The 20248-nt window shown below is 36.9% G+C and overlaps 1 protein-coding gene across 4 annotated transcripts in view; it reads right to left on the minus strand.

Moving 5' to 3' along the window:
• LOC127804836 (Holliday junction resolvase MOC1, chloroplastic) overlaps positions 1–20248 on the minus strand; it is a 78652-nt gene that overhangs the window by 27035 nt on the left and 31369 nt on the right. For all 4 annotated transcript variants that reach the window (XR_008023750.1, XR_008023753.1, XR_008023752.1 and 1 more), the window contains exon 3: positions 2003–2055. Coding sequence is in view for 1 of the 4 variants with exons in the window: in XM_052341876.1 (XP_052197836.1) it covers positions 2003–2055 (53 nt within the window). In the remaining 3 variants the exon portion in view is untranslated. The remainder of the gene's footprint in view (positions 1–2002; positions 2056–20248) is intronic.

The raw sequence follows: 20248 nt of genomic DNA on the forward strand, positions 1-20248 counted from the left end.
GACTATCGCTAGCAAGTGAAAAACTCAGGTAAACAACTAACTTTGAACTCAATTTTGGACAATTAAATGAAGAAACAATTAGTTGCAGTTTGGATATGTTATAAGGCTTAATGAAGGGGTGGTTCTAATGGAATAAGAACTATTAATTTTTACAGAGATTTGTGAAAGTTGCATTAGTAACTTAATGAGGGTGATTTAGACTAATTAAACCCAAGATTATGCAACCATTAGCTATAGGAGGATGCTTGGATAAGTGAGATCAGTTTAAAAGCTTCTAGAAGGAAGAGTGTTAAGTGTGAGAAGTTGAAGAAAGTAGCTTAAAGAAAGAAGGTCCTATCAGACATACAAGGAAAGGCTTGAATGAAGGATATTTTAATTAAGTGTGAGAAGTTGAAAGTAGCTTAAAGAGAGAAGGTCCTATCAGACATACAAGGAAAGGCTTGAATGAAGGATATTTTAATTAAGGTAAGTGCATGGTTTTGGTTATTACATGATGGCATGATGTATGAAATGATTTTACAGCAACCTAATGTGCAATGCGACATTCTATGCATGATATGTTGCATAATGTGGACATATTGCATAAAAGTGTTTTGAGTCCAGAAAGTGATGGTAAAAAAGCTTCAATGCCATGAATGTGTAGTAATCATCCTAAAGCAATCATATAGAATGTTGGCTAATGTGAGCCTATAGCTTGGGCCAGACAATGATAATGATGCCAAGAGGTGTAGTTCCGTGCATCTCTTTACAATTGAGACAAGGTACCATCCATGAGATGAGACACCCACCTAGGCGCATCATGCATGAATTATGCACCTCATGCGCGCATGACTCTTGTGCTAGCAAAACCCAAAAAGATTAAAACAAATTTATATCAAATCCTAAGAACATTAAAACAAAACCCCCATTAGCTATCCAACAGAACTGAGATATTGAAATGACAAAGGAGATTCAACTTCTGTTCTTATTCTTCATCAGTATATTTGACTATCAAACTTTTTAAGAATTTAACTTGTTGACACTTCATTTTACTCTTCATCGGCAGATTCAACTATCAAAGGAGTTTCTGAAAGCCTTTAGCTTTATTTGTAATTGACGAATTTGCTTCTTGTCAATATCAAAGCATATTTGAGGAAAAATAACCACAACTTTTTGTGTCAAACACACACACATTCTCTCTCTCTCTCAAACACATGCATGTCTGCTCTCCACAAGGCATTATGTGGAGAGGATCCCATTGGGAACAAACTCATGGAACTTGGAATGTAATTAACCGTTGAATATAAATAAAAGAGAAAAACAAAAACTTTTTCTCTGTTTTTCCCTCCCAAGCCTTCACTTGTTATGTAAACTAAAATAGCACTAAGACAGCTAGTATAACGAGGTCAAACTAAAGAAGCAAAAGCAAAAAGCACATAATAGATCTTTCATTAATAGTGGAGCAAGGCATTATATTTGAGGCCCAAAATCAAATCTGATTAATCAATAAAGTAACCCAACGATGTGAAGCAACTTAGAAACTAAATTTGGAAAGAAAATATGGTTATTATTGAAGTGTACAAGTATATAGTAAGGGGTATTATTGTAATTAGGGTAATTATACTCTTGTATATATACCTAGTCTATACATTTTAGAGATATACACATATTATTTTATTCCTCTACAGTTATATACGCATTCATCGACACAAGAATACTCCTGCAAACTCCATGTACTAAAAATTAAATAAACCACAGTTAAGAAACTTATTATTCTGAAGGACAATAATATTGCTCATAAGGAAGAAAGAAAAATCATGTATCCCAGGAAATAGTTTCTGAATAAAGGAACAAAAATAATGCATATGATATGAAGGCCAATGCAAGGTTTGAAAGCATTGATCATAACAATAGTGATGACATTGACAAAAATTAAGCTTTGTGCAGTAGATATAACCCGTTGTACTATAAAGAAAAAAAGGAAGAAAGCATATTGTTTCTACTAATAAGTAACTCTGCAAACCTGTTTACCATCTTGGGGATAAGGTAATGATTGCTCTATGTATGCAATGGTCCCTGAATGAACAAAATCTTATATCAGATGGACATCATTTTCCACAGAAAATGTTTTAGAAAAAATATGTAGGAGACTACAAAAGGCAAGCATATAATGAAAAGATTCAAGTTAAAAAATGAAAAATGGATAGTATTTGCTAGCCTGTAAGACACTTGGCTAGAGACAGTGGTAAAAACGGCCTCCATTCTTCCTTTTTCTTAGGGTGGGGGAGTTGTTAAGTCAGACTAATAAGTTAAAAGTAAAAAGAAAAGGGTAAATTACCAAAAGTATACTGAACTTCTGGTTTTGTCAATTTTAGAATGAACTTTCAATTTTTAAAATAGTTGTACCAAACTTTGTGTTTAGTTCAATTGTAGAACACCATTATAATCTTTTAAATTCTACCACCAAATGCTAAAACAAACACTGAGGAATTGCTGGCGTGGATGATAAGGTGGCAACTAATTGCCACCTCATCCCCCCCCCCCCCTCTCTCTCTCTCTCACATGCACAATATTTTAACAAGAGAATATATTTTTTGTTACACAAGTATAACTATAAACTAAAATATATACTTTGTATAAAATAAATGTGCATATATTTTATGTATTATGTGCAATATATAAATATGCACATATAAACTAAATAAATATATTCAATATATCTTTAAAAAAAATAGAGGTGGCAGCGGTCAGGAACTGCCGCCATCACAGAACCCCAAGCAGTGTTTAAGATACCCCCAATGGTGAGGGTTCAATGGTGACAACAGGCTGCCACCTCTCTCTCTACTTTTTATTTTTAATATATTTATTTGGTTTGTGTATGTATATGCACATATACATAAAAAAACATTTTTCCCAACTCATCGATCATGTCAGACTTCAATCCCATCTAAGTCATCATGCATCTCAGTGTTTAACAGCAGAACCAAGCAGAGGGTTATGCAATTATAAAATTGAAACTGAACACAAAGTTTGGTATGGCTATTGAAAAAAATTGAGAGTTCGCTCAAAAATTTTAAAAAAGCCAAAGGTTCAGTATTTTTTTGGTAAGTTACCCAAAAGAAAAAGGAAAGCAGAAAGAAAATAGAATCTAAAGTCTCATCCTTCCTTTGGGACTTGTCTACAAAGTGAACACTACAACTATTCATTTAGATCAAGTTTGTGGTTAATGATGTGTAGATATCAGTAAATAGATTATATTAGTATCTACCCCACCAAGCTTTCCAAAAGACAGCTTCATAGAGAATTATGATGTCAAGTGTGAGTATAGCCTGTATATGGTCAATAAAAGGATAGAGGTAGTTTATTTCATAATTATTAAACCAACAATTCAGTCAGCATATTATTTTGACCCATGTGTGTGCAGAACACTAGCCTAGATCACTTTTCCATTAAAGCAAAGGAAGAGCTGGAGTGACCAAGCAGAGTCCCATCTCCATGAAAGGGTACGCAATTTTGTTGACTTACCTTGATATGGAATAGTCAACTTAGTCTGGTTATAACCTGCCAGTCTGCCACATCCCATGAACTGACCTAATCCACAATGCCCAAGGGATTGTGATGATTGTGAAGAGTCCTTAATGAGCAAGACTTACCCTTCATTTCATTTGTAGCAGAACCTCGACATTAGAGAAATCTATTTCTTCTCATTGTTAGTTCCTTAGGGTCAATAGTCGATGTGATTAGTCGATTTTTCTTCCTTAGCCACTCAAATATGGACAGTCGACTATTCCATCCTCACAGTCTATCCTTCAGGTGACTATCGAATGCCCCAACACCCAAAACACACCTTTCTCAACTCTCTTTTACAACAGATGATTTACCATCTGACTGTCAGTCAACAATCATGCCTGCAGTCGATCCCCAGTAGGTTGGTCCTTCCCTGCCTGCCTTGGATACATGTAGTTCTGGTCCACAATCAAGCCTGTTCATGAGATGTAAGATAGAGCAACTCTATGTATAATTGTTGGAACGAGGATAAGAAGCTATGGCCAAGATCAAGATAGAGATAGGTTGTTTTTATTCTTTTATCTTTTGTATCTATTTTGTGTTTTATCTTCTTATTGTATATTTAAATTGATGTAATCTAGTCCTAGATATAAGGTAAGTAATCTAGTCCTAAAATATAGGAATGTAATCTAGTCCTAAAATATAGGAGAATTCTTAGGAAACTTCTTGTATAAATTCTATTATTGACATCAATAAAATAATTAAGGAATACCGCTTCCTTTCCCACATGGTATCAGAGCTATAGGCCGAGTATGATACATCGTAACCCTAGTGCCTTCATCGCATAGCCTTTGATTTGATCCCTCTATTGGTCCTGCCTTCATTGCACTATTCTGGGCCACCCTTCTTTACACCTGACGTGCCTTTATTGCACCCACAAGCTTGTTGTTTCAAGAATTTCTAGTAACCGACAGCAGTTCCAGATTCCAGTCACTCTAAGATTGCAATGGCAGAACTATCAAATGTAGCAAGTCCAAACCATGCACGAGGGGACTATTTGTGTCCATATAGGGCTTTCTTGAGTTTACAAACCCGAGTCTTCCCATCTCCTTCATGTGTAAAGCCTGGAGGGATTTCCATAAAGACTTCTTCCTCTAAATCTCCATGTAAGAAGGCATTTTTGACATCGAATTGTTGCAATTTCCATCCAAATTTAGCTGCCAATGCTATTAGAATTCTTACCGTAGTCATTTTTTCCATAGGTGCAAAAGTTTCTAGATAATCAATACCATAAGATTGAGTATAACCCTTGGCCACTAGGCGGGCCTTATACTTGTCAAGAGTTCCATTGACTTTGTATTTGACATTAAAAATCCACTTGCAACCCACTAGTTTGGTATCCTTTGATCTAGGAACTAATTCTCAGGTTTGCTTTTTCTTTAGGGCATCCATTTCTTCTAACATAGCCTTCTTCCAATTATGGTCTTTTACAGCTTCTTCTACCGATTTGGGAATAACAATTGCATCCAATGATGTTAGGAAGCTTTGATATTGAGCGGATACACGATGGTATGATAGATAAGAAGCTAATGGATGTTTGGTGCAAGTTCTAACACCTTTTCAAATGGCAATGGAAAGGTCCAAGTCCAAGGGTTCTGATTGGGGTTGAGATGTACTGGGGTTGGTGGCTGGGTCTTTACTTGGTGTAATTTCTAGGCTAGTATTCGGAGCCGATGATGGGCCTGGCTGCAGTTCTTCAATGGGCTGCCTTCTCTTGTACACATAGAGAGAAATCTTGTACCTTATAGGAGAATCGAGCCTCAAGTGAGGATGATTAGTTGGTAAGGGTTGAGGTGTCATAATAGGGCTGGAATCTTGGGAAGGATCCTAACCGGCTGCTCGTCTCGAGACTTGCATTTAGAAATTCCCAATCCAAATCTACATGATTTGTATCTGCTGGCCTTGCTGGAATGGGAGCAAAATAGGGTTGAAATTCATTGAATGTGACATCTTTTGAAACATAGAACTTTCGAGTGTTTGGGTGGTAGCACTTATACTCTTTTTGTGTTGGAGAATATCCAAGGAAGATGCACTTAAGGGCCCTAGGGTCCAACTTGCCTCTATGGATTTTGAGTATGTGAACAAAACATACACATCCAAACACTCTTAAGAGTAGCTGAGTATGAAGATTAAAGTTTGGAAAAAATGAATTTAAAGATTGAAAAGGACTTTGACCATTGAGAACCCTAGATGGTACCCTATTAATGACATAAGTAGCAGTTAACACAGCTAAGATTTTCAAAGGCCATGCTTTCTATGGGATACCACCAAAGCCAAGGAGACCAAACTCTATTTATCAAACATATAGGAGAAAAGGTAACAGTTTTGCTTGTTTATGTGGATGATATTGTGGTGATAGGGAATGACACAACTGAACAAGACTGTCTCAAACAAAACTTAGCTTGTGAATTTGAAATCAAAGATCTCAGTCAATTGCGATATTTCTTAGGCATAGAAGTAGCACACTCAAAGGAAGGTATTTTCTTATCTCAACGAAAATATATCTTGGATTTGCTTGATGAAACAGGGCTATTAGGGGGAAAAGGAGGAAAGATACCTATTGATCCCAATACAAAATTGCAAGCCAATAAAGGTGGACAAAGAGAGATTTCAACGCTTGGTAGGGCGATTAATATATCTGTCACATACTAGACCTGACATATCATTTGCTATCAGCCAATTCATGCATGATCCTAATGAAGAACATATGATAGCAGTAAGGAAGATTCTATGTTATCTTAAACCTACACCTGGAAAAGGGATCTTATTCACTCCAAGGACAGACTTAAAGCTTCAAGGATATACAGATGCGGATTATGGTGGCTCACTGGTTGACTGAAGATCTACAATCGGGTACTGTGTATTTCTAGGAGAAAATTGATAGATTATTGAAGATAATCTATCTGGGTTTACTGAATTTGGAGAGAATTACAACTGAAAAAGTAAACAAATGAAATGAAAGTGGACTTCCGAGATGTCTACACTCTCCTGAATTCCTCCTACTCAAAAAGATGCCTTCCCCCTCTACTATCTTTCCTACTTAACTGTTATTCCAGCCATCCTCCTCTAACCGATTATGTTATCCGCACATGCCACCAGCTTGCTCTACCCATAATACCCTTTAACCACTTTTGTTGCTTTCTCCCTTACTCGTATCACTATTCTGCTCCTACTTATTCTGTCGTTGATAACAGAATTGTATGGGTTTTCTATCAAAAATTTGATCTCCTGGAGATAAAAAGCAAGGGGTGGTGGCTAGACCCGGTGTTGAGGCAGAATTTAAAGCTATGGCTCTCGGTGTATGTGAGCTCTTATGGGTAAAGATTATCCTAGAAGATTTGAAAATTCCGATACAAAGGCCTATTGAACTCTTGGGAGATAATCAATCAGCTATAATTATAGCCTACAATCCGGTGCAACCTGAAAAAACCAAGCATATCGAAATTGATAGACATTTCCTAAAGGAAAAATTAGACAGGGGTCTAATGAAGATTTCATATATTCCTTCCAACCATCAAGTGGCTGATGTTCTTACAAAAGGTTTGCCAAATATCCAATTTGAAGTCTTGATCAATAAGCTGGGCATGATTGATATCTACTCCCCAACTTGAGGGGGAATGTTGGAACAAGGATAAGAAGCTTCGGCCAAGATCAAGATAGAGATAGGTTGTTTTCATTCTTTTATCTTTTGTATCTATTTTGTGTTTTATCTTCTTATTGTATATTTAAATTGATATAATCTAGTCCTAGATATAAGGTAAGTAATCTAATCCTAAAATATAGGAGAATTCTTAGGAAACTTCTTGTATAAATTCTATTATTGACATCAATAAAATAATTAAGGAATACTGCTTCCTTTTCCACAATAATCACATAACTTCATTGCCAATTGATATGATATCATATGATCAACTTTCAACATTAATATTTAAGCTTCTGCATACAGTTACATACTTCAAAAACGTAAAAATATTCTGCATATCTTCTTCCCTCATCTACCCCCAAGCTATTAGTTAGGGCAAATAGCAAAAAAAACCCGAACCTTTTCATGAATTTGCTACTTTATCCAATCGTTTCAATTTTGGTAATTATATCATAATTGGCTCAATTGGGTGCAATTTTATCCAACACTTGACTCGAGTTAGCCATTTTATTTTTCATATTATTTTTTTATTTTTCTACATGTACATGTGAGTCCCACCTAAATTTTTATTTTTTTTTGACACGTGGCGTACCACGTCAGTAATGACGCACGCCTCACAAATCAATTTCAGGTGTTGGATAAAATTGCACCCAATTAAGGCAATTGGGATATAATTGCCAAAATTGAAACTACTGGATAAAATTGCAAATTCGCAAAAAGGTTTGGGTTTGCTATTTGCCCTATTAGTTATCATTCCCCTTCCTTGCCTAGTCTGGAATTGTAAAAACGCAACCCATGACAAGGTAATCTCAATAGAGCATGACATGACAATGCAATCACACATATAGTTACCAGATTCGTCCCACCACCTGGGAACCGCGTACTGGTACATTGATGATCTGGAATGCCATGGTACATGTTCCAAATCGTCAATATTGCAGATCCAAAAGAACACAGAATGGAAGAAGAAGAAGAAGAAGAAGAGCATCAATTCCAGAACAGTAAGAGTTGATTTATAAAAAGAAGAGCATCAAAGCTGTTACCTCCTCTTATTCCTTTCTCTCTGTAATAGCTCATGGTAGGTTAATCTTCCAAAGCAAACATTGGATAAGAGAAGGGGGAAAAAGAGTTGAGTGGCTTAACTCTCAAGTCTTTCACTTAATTTTTGTCAACCCTATGCAGTTTTTTATTTCTCTTTTGTTGTGGTTCTTATGCAAACTTTGATGTATTGATGTATGGACCATGGGTTATGGAATTGAAGTTATGAACTCTGAATATGAATTATGAATGCCAATATTTTGTATTCAGAATTTTTTTCTCAACTTTCAAGACTTTGTTCATGAATCTTGCGAGTTTTGTTTTATGTCTTCATTCTTTTCAATCCTAATCCTAGGTAAGTAAGTTAATCATTTCTCTTTTTTAAGAATTTTGCTCTTTGCATAAATATTTTTCTAACTTTGAAGATAATATATTATATGTTTTGCAGGCATTTCGCTTTGGCACACCAAAATATGCATAGAAATGTTCCATGACCTAAAGTGGCAAACTCAAGAAGCCTACCCCCATGTACTGCATTCCAAGCAAAGTGGCATACCATGTCCCCATGCCGTGCTCCGGATACCAAATGTCCAGCAAACCAAGTAACTATGATCACACATTTCATGAAGGCAATCTCTAACCTTGACTTTTTTTCATTCATTGGGTGTACACCCTCCTAAATTCAAGCCTCATTCTTCCCATGGCAACTTTCAGATTATTTGGCCCAAGACCGTAGGCTCACATTAGCCAACATTCTCTACCATTACACAAGGATCGTTACAACACATTTATGGAATTGAAACTTCTTTACCAACACATGCTAGACTCAACATAGCCATATTATGCACATGTATCATGCAGACAACATGTCAAATAGCACATTAGGCTGCCATAAAAACATTATATGCATCATTCCATATGTGCAATAACCATAACCAAGTACTTACCTCCTTTAAGCTTTGGCTTCTCTAGCCTTTCAGTAGAGATTTAGCCTTCTCCTCTGCTTTCTTTCACTTTTTCCTAAGTGGGATGGCCTATTTATAGGTTAGCTATCCTTTTCTTGCCACCTTTTTCTCATTCAACCACCTCAACACCTGCTTCATCACAAGAAGGTCACTCCCTCTTCTAGAAACCTTTACACCCTTCTCCATGTCTCACCAAAAACTAGTTTTTTCTCGCACAAAGTAACAATCTATTTCAATGCTTGGTCCTTTCATGAAAAACAGGATTAGAGGCAATATGAAGAGCAACCCGATTGTCACACATAAGCTGCATAAAACCTGAATCAGCTACTTGGTCCTTAAGAAGTTGTTTCAATCTTATCAGCTCACATGTAGCTAATGCCATGGCTTTATACTCAGCTTTAGCACTAGACCTAGCATCAACATGCTGCTTTTTACTCTTTCAAGAAACCAGATTGCCTCCAACCAAAACACAATAGCCAAAAGTGGACTATCTATCAAATGGACAGCCTGCCCAATCAATATCTACATAACCAATCACTTGTGTATGACCTTTATCCTCAAATAGTAAACTTTTACCAGGTGAACTCTTAATATATCGTAAAATACACACCAAAGCCTGCCAATGACCATTGCCAAGAGAATCCAAAAACTAGCTAACCACACTAACAACAAATGCAATATCTGGTCAAGTCATTGTAAGATAATTCAGCTCCCCAATGTCATGAACCTAGGGCTTAACCTAGGATCAGTTTGGGAATTGGAAGAATCCAATTCAGCTAAGGCCAAGAACAGAAGGAAATTAGGGGGAGATTTGAAAGAATGAGGGGGAAATTAGAAAAAGTGTTAGGGGGATTAGAAGAACAGAAAAGAAGGAGATGAAGATCAAGAAAGGGGAGAGAATTTGGAGGAGAAATTAGATTTCAACTCATTAATTCCTGGATAAAGAAAAAAACCCATTACAACAATCTTATATAGGCATATTTGCCTTCTAACAGCCTAGCACATGCTCCCATGTGCTTCTAACCACTTGCTAAAATATATCCTAACAATTATTATAAACCTATTACAAGATTACCCCTTTATTATATCTCTATTACAATATTGACCTTCCATTACTCCTAGGGACATGACACCCAACTAGTCTCTTATAACGCCTTGGATCACAAATAGGCTCCCTCTCTCTAGGAACAAGCACAGAATTAGGATCCATAGGCATATCAATGGGCCTATAAACCTCCTCCAAGAGAGATACAAATGCTATACCTAGATCTAATAACCTCAATACCCAAGAAATACCCTAGTGGACCCAAATCCTTAGTTTGAAAATAATAATGTAAATGAGTCTTCAATTAAGAAATTCTCTGCTCATCATCACCAATAATGACAATATCATTTACATAAACAACCAAGTAGATAACACCACCAAGAGTATGGAAATAGAAAACATAATGGTTAACTTCACTCCTAGTCAATCCGAAAGATTGAACTATAGAGCTAAAGCGACCAACTAGCATATAGGTGATTGCTTCAAACCATACAATGATTTTTTGAGGTGACAAACCAGGTGATGCCCCCCCCCCCCCCCCCTCCCCCCGGGCACGCGCAACAAACTGAAGTGGTTGCTCCATATAAACCTCATCAAAAAGATCACCATGGAAAAAGGTACTTTTTTATGTCAAGCTAGTGAAAAGGCCAATGTCTAATGGTAGCAATGGAAAGAAACAAACTCACTCTCAAGAAGATCACCATGGAGAAAGGCATTTTTTATGTCAAGCTGATGAAGAGGCCAATGTCTAATGGCAGCAATGGAAAGAAACAATGAACTGAAACAATATTAGCCACAGGGGAAAAGGTATCTCCATAATCAAGACCAAAGGTCTGTGAATAACCCTTGGCAACCATGCTTTTAATCTATCAATAGAGCCATCAAGACCAACTTTAATAGTAAAAACCCAGCAGTAACCAACTAAGGACATCTCGAGCGGAAGGGGAACCAAATCTCAAATCCCATTAGCAAAAAAACAGACATCTCCTCTTCCATAGCATGATGCAAACTAGGGTGAGCAAGAGCCTTTGCAATTGTGTTAGGAATAGAAATAGACAAAAGAGCAGAAACAAAGGTAGAAGGGATAGAAGATAAATTAATGATAGCTCAAGAAAGTGTAAATAGGATGAAGATAACGAGAAGAACAAGTACCTCTACATAGAGAAGGCTAAATTGGATGGGAAACTAAAGGAATAATGGCACCTGTAGGGAGACAAGCATCTAAAAGAACTACAACATTTGGAGGAACATGAGGTGAAGAAACCACACCACCTGAAGGAATAGAAGCTGGAATAGAAGAAGGTCAGAACGATGCTAATATGTCAAGAGAAGACAAGAAGGAATAGAGAAGTAATGGGAGAAGAGATAGTAGGAACTAAGGAAGAAAAATAAGGAAAAGAACCTCAACAAGAGATAAGGAAGAAGGGAAAAAGAAGCAAAGAAAGGACTAGTCTCAAAGAACGTAACATTAGAACAAAGAAAATAACGATTAAGATAGGGGGAAAACCACTTATAATCCTTTTGAAACCAAGAATACTTTAGGAAGACACATTTAACATATCAAGGTGATAGTTTGTCCCTTCTTGGTGATAAAAGATGAACAAAACAAGCGAAACCAAAAATACAACGAGGAAAAGGATATAAGGGTTCATGAGGAAAAAGGAGAGTATGAGAAATACGTCCATTAAGAATAGTAGAAGGCATCCAATTAATCAAATAGTAGGAAGTCAAAAGAGTAACATCCCCCAAAAAAAAAGATGAACATGCATATGAACCAATAAGGTATGGATGTCTCAAATGACAAGACGATTTTAACATTCCGCCACCCCATTTTGTTGTGGAATATATGGACACAAAGTTTTGAAGCAGTATACAAGAGCTTGAAAGGAAACTTAGGGCAGAAAACAAAGAGAGGAGAAGAAATTCTCAATATTCACCAGTGAATCAAAAATGAATACAACACAATACTCAAAGAAGAGAAGCTACTATTTATATAGCAGCTGCCTTATTAAAGGTACCTTACACCAAGGCACCTTATAACCGCCTAACTACAATAAACCAATAGAAGGAGCAATATAATACAACAACATAATAATAAAGATACAATAAGAAGCATGCTATACTCTCACATTCCCCCTCAAATCAAACCCCATAGAGGAAGAACTTGAGATCCTGGAGCTTCTTGGAGAATTAACAGACAATAAGCCAACAACAAATAAGCTACTCCTTGAGTGTTGATTTGAGAGAAGCTCCTAGAAGATCTGGCTTCCGAACAAGAGACATCCTTAGACGTAGCTTATCACATAAAAGCTGAAAATGACTTCTAGCTAGGCCTTTAGTAAAAACATCTGCAATCTGATAGTAAGTAGGAACATAGCGAATTTCAACCTCCCCATTCTCAACTTTCTCTCGCACAAAGTGAATGTCAATTTCCAAATGCTTAGTGCGAGCATGAAAAACAGGGTTCTCAACAATGCTTTTAGTAGCTAGGTTATCACTCCAGAGAACAGGAACATGAGCACATGGATAGCCAAGCTCTGAAAACAAGGATTTTAACCACATAATCTCAGTCACACCTTGAGTGATTGCTCTGTATTCGGCTTCTCCTACTGACCTAGCTACAATCGACTGCTTACGAGAACTCCATATAATCAAATTACTGCCAAGAAACACACAACCCACTAGTAGATCGGTGAGTGACTTTACAACCGGCGTGATCAGCATTTGTATACACTGTGAGAGAGAGATCAGCTAAGGAGGGAGAAAAGAACTGTTGAGTGTAGATTTTGATGATTGATGATTGGCATGTGTGAATGTGAATGTTCATTTATATTTTATGTACTAACAAAGCATGAAGCCTTCATAAGGCTTACAAAGCTATTCTCTAGTGATTTCATGACACAGGTTATATATAGAAACTTCTTATATTGATATAGAGATTTCATTATATATGGAAACAAGTTTTTAGAGAGCTTTCTAGAAATTTGAGTATTTGAGCTATGTATGGAAAGTTCTTCTTGGAATGGAAAGTCTAGAAGATATATATGGAATCATTGTTCATATATGGGAAGTTCAAAAGATCTATATGGAAGTTTTTGAGAAGATTGGAGTAGTCCACTATATGGAGTAGCCATATATGTAACTTGGCGACATGGCAGCCACGTGGAGCTCACTTATCAAGGATACATCATCTCGTTGGTCTAGATATGGTAAGAGAATCAAGGAGTAAATTTAAAGGTTCCTAAAAGCTCCTTTACTCAGTTAAATATGGAAGATTTTTTTGAATTGCATTCAAATGGAGAAGTTAAAGATTCAACATTATTGTTCAACATTAATGGAGGAAATTAAGGTTTGAAAATTAAACCTTGATTGATATTACTTTCCTTTATTGCTGATTCTCTCTCATTAAAAGGATATGGAGGCTCAAATCATGGAATCAAGTATCCTACTAATTATGGCCAATTGATATCTTCATTATGGGAGAATATTCAAAGGATATCTTGCATATATTCAGCTACACAAATTGATTCTCTACTTGTCAACATTTTTTAGTATGGAAACTTGATCAATTAAGGGCTTTTGAAGTTATAATTGATATATTCATTGTTGGACAAATTTGCTTCATTATTTGGTTGGATTTTACACCATTTGGAGGTTAAAATTCAAATTTCAAATTAGCTATGCTTGTTATGGAAGCTAAGGGGCCAATTGCACAATCAAAGGAGTTTGAAGATCAACTAGAAGTCAGAATTTATCATTTCTTATTTATTGTCGATTTTGCAAGAATTATGAAAGGTTTTGATGATATTTTAATCCTTAAAATTAGCCAAGCATTACTGGAATTGATTTGCTCATTCAAAGCTGATTGGAGATCAACAAAAGTCAAAGGTCTTGAAGATCAATCAAGTTAGCTGATTATGGAAGGTAAATCAAGAATTCAATACGAACGGCTGAAATTGGCTTGAAGACTTGACACATGGAGAGCTGAGATTGATCAAGGAAAGTCTTCTCTAACACTATATAAAAGGGTCTCTTGAAGGCTTTGGAACAACTTTTGGAAGCCCTGTTATTTTCTACATCATTGGCCAAGATTTTCGTTCTCTCTAAGTCTTTCTTTTCCACTATCTTCTTGAGAGAAAACTAAGAGAGTTCTCTACACTTCATTGTATTATTTTTGAGAGAACCCTATTTCTCAATCTCTACTATTCTTGTATCTTGTAAAGAGCGTACAAAATCCAAACTAATGAATGTGAGACTCCAGAAGTAGTTTGGTGGTGGTGAAGCCAAGTGAAGGCTTTGGTGATTGTAACAAAAGTTTCATATAGTGGATTTGGTTGAAAATCCTAAGGAAGAAAATCCTTAGGTAGTGCATGTAAGCCATAAGGGCCGAACCACTATACATCGTTGTGTTCTTCTTCTTTTCACTCTTTACTTATTCTTGCTTGATTATACTTGTTTGTTTTTGGTTTTGTGGCCAAATCCTAAGGCCTACATTCTTGTTGGTTATTATATTCTAATTTGCTTTAATTGATCATTCTTTGTACTCATTCAATATTCCATTTGGTTTATTTAAAGTCTTGTTATTGTGTGCATTCAAATCACATGTTTTCACCAAGTTGTAATTTGAAGAGTATATTAGATCTAAGCACATACTAGCACAACCGGCAGATATCATATTATCCATCTAGTATTTAAGTGCTCCCGTACTCTCAACTACAATTTTGGTTTGTATTAAATTTATTTTCTCATATATATACATGCATAAGTTTTGCATTAAAGTTTTAAAAGGTGTCAATTCACCCCCCCTCTTGACTAGGTTAGAACTCAACAAGAACAACCCCAAACCGAGAGAACCTTTAAGATACTGAAGCAGATGCTTGCAAGCAACCCAATGTTACTGCTTAGGGGCTGAATGAAACTGACTGAGCCAGTTAACAACGAAAGTAATATCCGGTCTGGTATACGTGAGATATTGCAAGGATCTAATCACAGTGCGATAGAGAGAAGGATTAGAGAAAGAATCACCCTCATCAGTCAAAGAGTCTTCTGTGTAAACTGGATTCTCACAAAGCTTACAATCTAATATGATTGTTTCTTTAACAGATCAATTGTATACTTAGTTTGAGTGAGGTAAAGTCAATCAGTGTTATGGTGAGCCTCAAAACCAAGAAAATAGCTGACAGAACCTAGGGTTTTGAGAGCAAAATGTGTATTCAAATCTTGAATACAAGCTCTAAGGGCTGAAGTATCTGAACCAGTAATTAGTATGTCATCGACATAGACTAAAACAAATAGCACAATGTCATGTACCTAGGTCACCAGATTGTAATAAAGAAGAGATTGTAAGGGTAAATAGGGAAATAGCGGGTGTTTAGGCGCTGGCATGGCTCGGCTGCTGTAACAGACTTTGGCGCCAATTCAGCTGAGAACTCCTTAAAAACAGAGTTCCAGTTGTTTGGGAAATCATCTAATGAAATTCGAATCATTGATTCTTCAAATTTCCCTCTTAATTTCTCTCTCTCACTCTCTTCTCTCTCTCTCGTCTTCTTCTTTTCCCTCCATTTTTCCTTCTTCACCTAAAACCCCTACTATCAGATCGGTGATCTGACACACAAACTTAGCAGTTCTCTTAACAAACAAGGAGGCATCTGAAACTGCTCTAATGAAACCCCAAGACTGTAGAGCAACTCTCAACTTGGTATACCAGGCCCTAGGTGCCTGTTTTAACCTATAAAGAGATTTCTTCAACTTGCAAACATGAGTAGGGAACCGAGAATGAACAAACCCTTTCGGTTGAGACATAAAGACATCCTCACTCAAATCACCATTTAAGAAGGCATTGTTGACATCCACTTGTTGGATGTCCCAACCAAAGGTAACAATCAAGGAAAACAACACTTGGATTGTTGGGGCTTTAACAATAGGACAGAAAGTCTCGGCATAGTCAATACCAGGATTTTGATGAAACCCCTTCACCACTAAATGTGCTTTGTAACAAAGAACTATACCATCTGCTTTGTATTTAATCCGGAAAACCCACTTGTAACCAATAACATTCATGTCTTTAGAGAAAGGAACTAAATCCCAAGTGTGATTACGTTGTAAGGCAGTATATTCTTCTTTCATAGCCTTAACCCATTGTAAATCTAAGGCGGCCTCACGAATAGTACTAGGTTCCAAAGAGCTCACTAAGGCATGAGGGGATGAAGTGGTAAGAAGTTTAGCCTTGGATTGGGTAACCATAGGATGAACAGAAGGTTTAGGAACACGAGAGGACAAGGATGATGAGGATACAGGAGAATGAGGTTGAGTGATAGATGGTAAAGGCTGAGAAGCAAAAGCAGCAGGAGATGAAGCTGCAGAAGGTGGAGAAGAAGATAAGGAGGAAGAACCCAAAGGTTGTGCTACTGCAGAGGAAGGAAAGGGAGGAAATGAATGAAAGAACAAAGCAGATGGACGATCAGGAATAGTAGAAGGAACACCAGATGAAGAAGAAGCAAACTGAAACAAAATAGGATAAGGAAAATAATTTGGATTAAAGAGAACATGTCTAGAAAAATAGACACGACCAAAAAGATGCAAACATTTATAGCCTGCATGACCATGACTACACCCAATAAAGATACATTTGGTTGAGAAAGTTGAACTTATGCTTGGCATAGGGGCGAAGATAGGGAAAACATGCACAACCAAAAGGCTGAAGGATGAGATAATTGGGTGATTTAAGAGACAACATCTCAAAGGGTGTTCGAAACTTCAAAGGAGCTAAGGGGAGCAGGTTTATAAGATAAACTGCATTTTGGAACGCCTCAACCCAAAACTTAAGAGGCATAGCAGCATGACTTAACAAAGTGAGTCCTATTTCTGCTATGTGACGGTGTTTTCTTTCAACAACACCGTTCTGCTGAGAGGTATGAGGGAAGGTAAAATGAGGTTGAATGCCATGCGAATGTAAATAAGGTAGAAAAGCTCTAAACTCCCCCCCATTATCTGTTTGTAGAGCCTTAATCTTAGCATTATACTGAAGTTCAGCTAGTTTATGAGAAGTGATAAAAACTGACAAAGCACTAGATTTTAACTTTAGAGAGTATAGCTAGGTATAGCGAGTGTAGACATCAACAAAAACAATGTAGTAGCGATATCCTTCAGTTGATAAAGTGGGAGAAGGCCCCCATAGGTCAAAATAGACCAGTTCAAGTGGTCTAACTGCTATGATTTCACAATCAGAAAAGGGAAGCTGATGAAGCTTACCAATTTTGCAAGAATCACAAAAAGAAAGAGCTGACAGAGAAAATGGAACTTGAATTTTATTCAACACCAATCGCAGTACATTGAGTGAAGGATGCCCCAGTCTTGTGTGCCACTACTTGCAAGCATTATTAGTTTGGGCAACATTTACATTTACAGTAGAAGACAATCCTAAATTAGAAGGAGCTAACTGTTTGGAATTTTGAAAAGAAAAACGATTACATGTTGAAGATGTACTGCGTACAAGAGACCTAGGACTAAAAGAATGTGCTGGAAGCCTGAAATCAATAGAAGCAATAGCTGAATTCAGTTGATATAGCCCATCCTTAAGCTGCCCTCTAAGTAGCACTTGTTCGGTGTTCTTATCCTTAATCACACAAGTATGAGAATCAAATTCAGCAACAAGGTCATGATCCTTAGTTAACTGAGAGACACTGGTTAAATTTTTCCGCATGTTAGGAACATGTAAAACATTAGGTAAGGTAATGCAAGACATAGGCTGAGAATGAGAATACAATTGTCCAAGGCCAACATTTGAGATTGAGAGTTTCTTACCATTATCAACGGACACTTTATCTCCACCACTGTAAGGGGTATACAATGAGAGATTTTGAAGATTGGTGGTGATGTGATTTGTTGCTCCAGAATCAACAAACCACAACTAATCTAAAATAGGTGGCTGGCGGTCAAAAGGCTGTCAATCTAAAGGCTGTTGAGGAAAATGATTATAGTGAGCACTCTGGACCGAACCAACATCACTCATGTAGACCTCATTAGAGTCACTTAGGGAGGCTATATAAGCTTTAGAATCTAACTGTGTGTTCACTGGTGAATTACCAAACCTGTTATGACTTGGAACAGTTCTAAAGGATCTTTGGAAATTCCTATCAAAACGATGATAACATCGATCAACCAAATGCCCTGGTTTGCCACACAATTGGCAATAAAAACGTCTACCAGACTGATGGCCTTAGCCGTGTCCTCCTCATGTACCAAAACCACCTCCTCTCTAATTGTGACCTCCTCTCATATTCTAAAAATTATTAACTCCTCTTCGATTATAATCAGCCAAATTAACTTGCATAGAAGGTGCGACTGAGTCAAAACTAACCGTCGACTGTGGTAAATTCTTAGAGATTAACCTCTGTCCATGCATTAACAGCAAGTACTGGAGCTTGTCCAGATCTACATCATTCATCTGGTATGTCACCAAGCTAACTACAGTTTTGTAGTCATGGTCTAAACCATTAAGAATTGCAAGAAGTAATTCTTTTTCATCCAAAGGTTCACTTATAGTGGCTAGCAAATGTCCAATTGTCTTAATCTTGAGAATATAGTCGTTAATCGACAGGTCATCTTTCTTAACTAGTCGTAGCTGCTGCTTAAGTTGAAACGATCTAGCAATAGTTTGCCTTGAATACAAATTCTCAAGTGTAGACCATACCTCAGTTGACAACTCGCAGTGTATTACCTACGCCAATACGTCTTTATCAATTATAGAGAACAACCAGCTAAGGCGAAGCTGATCCGATCGCAACCATGCCATATACTCTGGATTCAACATCGGTCCTCCAGCTTCCTTATCACTAGGCTCAACAACATACTTAGGCGATGGTGAAACCCTATTCAAGAATGGAAACAAATCGAAGTCGCGAATTGTAGTTAAAACTTGCGTCTTCCAGAAAATATAGTTTCCAGAATCCAATTTGATAGGAATCGCAATTGCACCAAAATCAGATTGCAAAAAGAGAGAAAAGGTAGATGATGAGCGAGGTGGTGAAGAGGAGGAAACACCTTGAACAGGCGAAGGATCCATGACTTACGTTAGAACCTCTGATACCATGAAGCAGTATACAAGAGCTTGAAAGGAAACTTAGGGCAGAAAACAAAGAGAGGAAAAGAAATTCTCAATATTCACCATTGAATAAAAAATGAATACAACACAATACACAATGAAGAGACGCTACTATTTATATAGCAGCTGCCTTATTAAAGGTACCTTACACCGAGGCACCTAACTTACAATAAACCAATAGAAGCAGCAACATAATACAACAACATACCAATAAAGATACAATAAGAAGCTTGCTATACTCTCACAAGTTTGATGAAGAATGCCATGAGAAGATAGAAAAGATTGAAAAGACTTGGAACAATATTCCTTGGCATTATAACTTCGAAGGATACAAATAGAAGAATCAAATTATGTCTTAACCTCATTATAAAATAAAGTAAATAAAGACAACTACTTAGTTTGTTCCTTCATCAAATGGAGCCAAGTACACTGAGAATAATCATCAATAAGAGTAACAAAGTCAGAAAATCTTGTTTAGCTTTAACTTGACTTGGACCCCAAATATCATAATGCACAAGGGAAAAGGGAGGATCAACTCTTTTATTAATCCAATTAGGAAAATGAGCATACATGTTTGCCCAATTGGCAAGATTCATAGTCTAATGATTGTAAAGAAAACAAAGATGGGATCATCCATTTAGTAAAGACAAATGAGGATGACCCAATCTACAATGAATTGACAAAGGTGTGGCAATAGTAACAAAACAAACAAATGGTAAAGATAGATCATAAAGGCCTTCAAATTCACGTCTTGTGCTAGTCATTCACCTAGTATTCCAACCAACAATCAAGAGATTTAGTCAAATGACTAATAGAGATTAAATTATAAGGACTGAGGCAAATGTAAGACTGACTTAAAAGATGATGAAGGCAATGGATTGGCTTGGCCAATACCCCTAGGAGTGGCC

The sequence above is a fragment of the Diospyros lotus genome, chromosome 1 (genome assembly GCF_014633365.1).
Source record: "Diospyros lotus cultivar Yz01 chromosome 1, ASM1463336v1, whole genome shotgun sequence".
Classification (NCBI taxonomy): Eukaryota; Viridiplantae; Streptophyta; class Magnoliopsida; order Ericales; family Ebenaceae; genus Diospyros; species Diospyros lotus.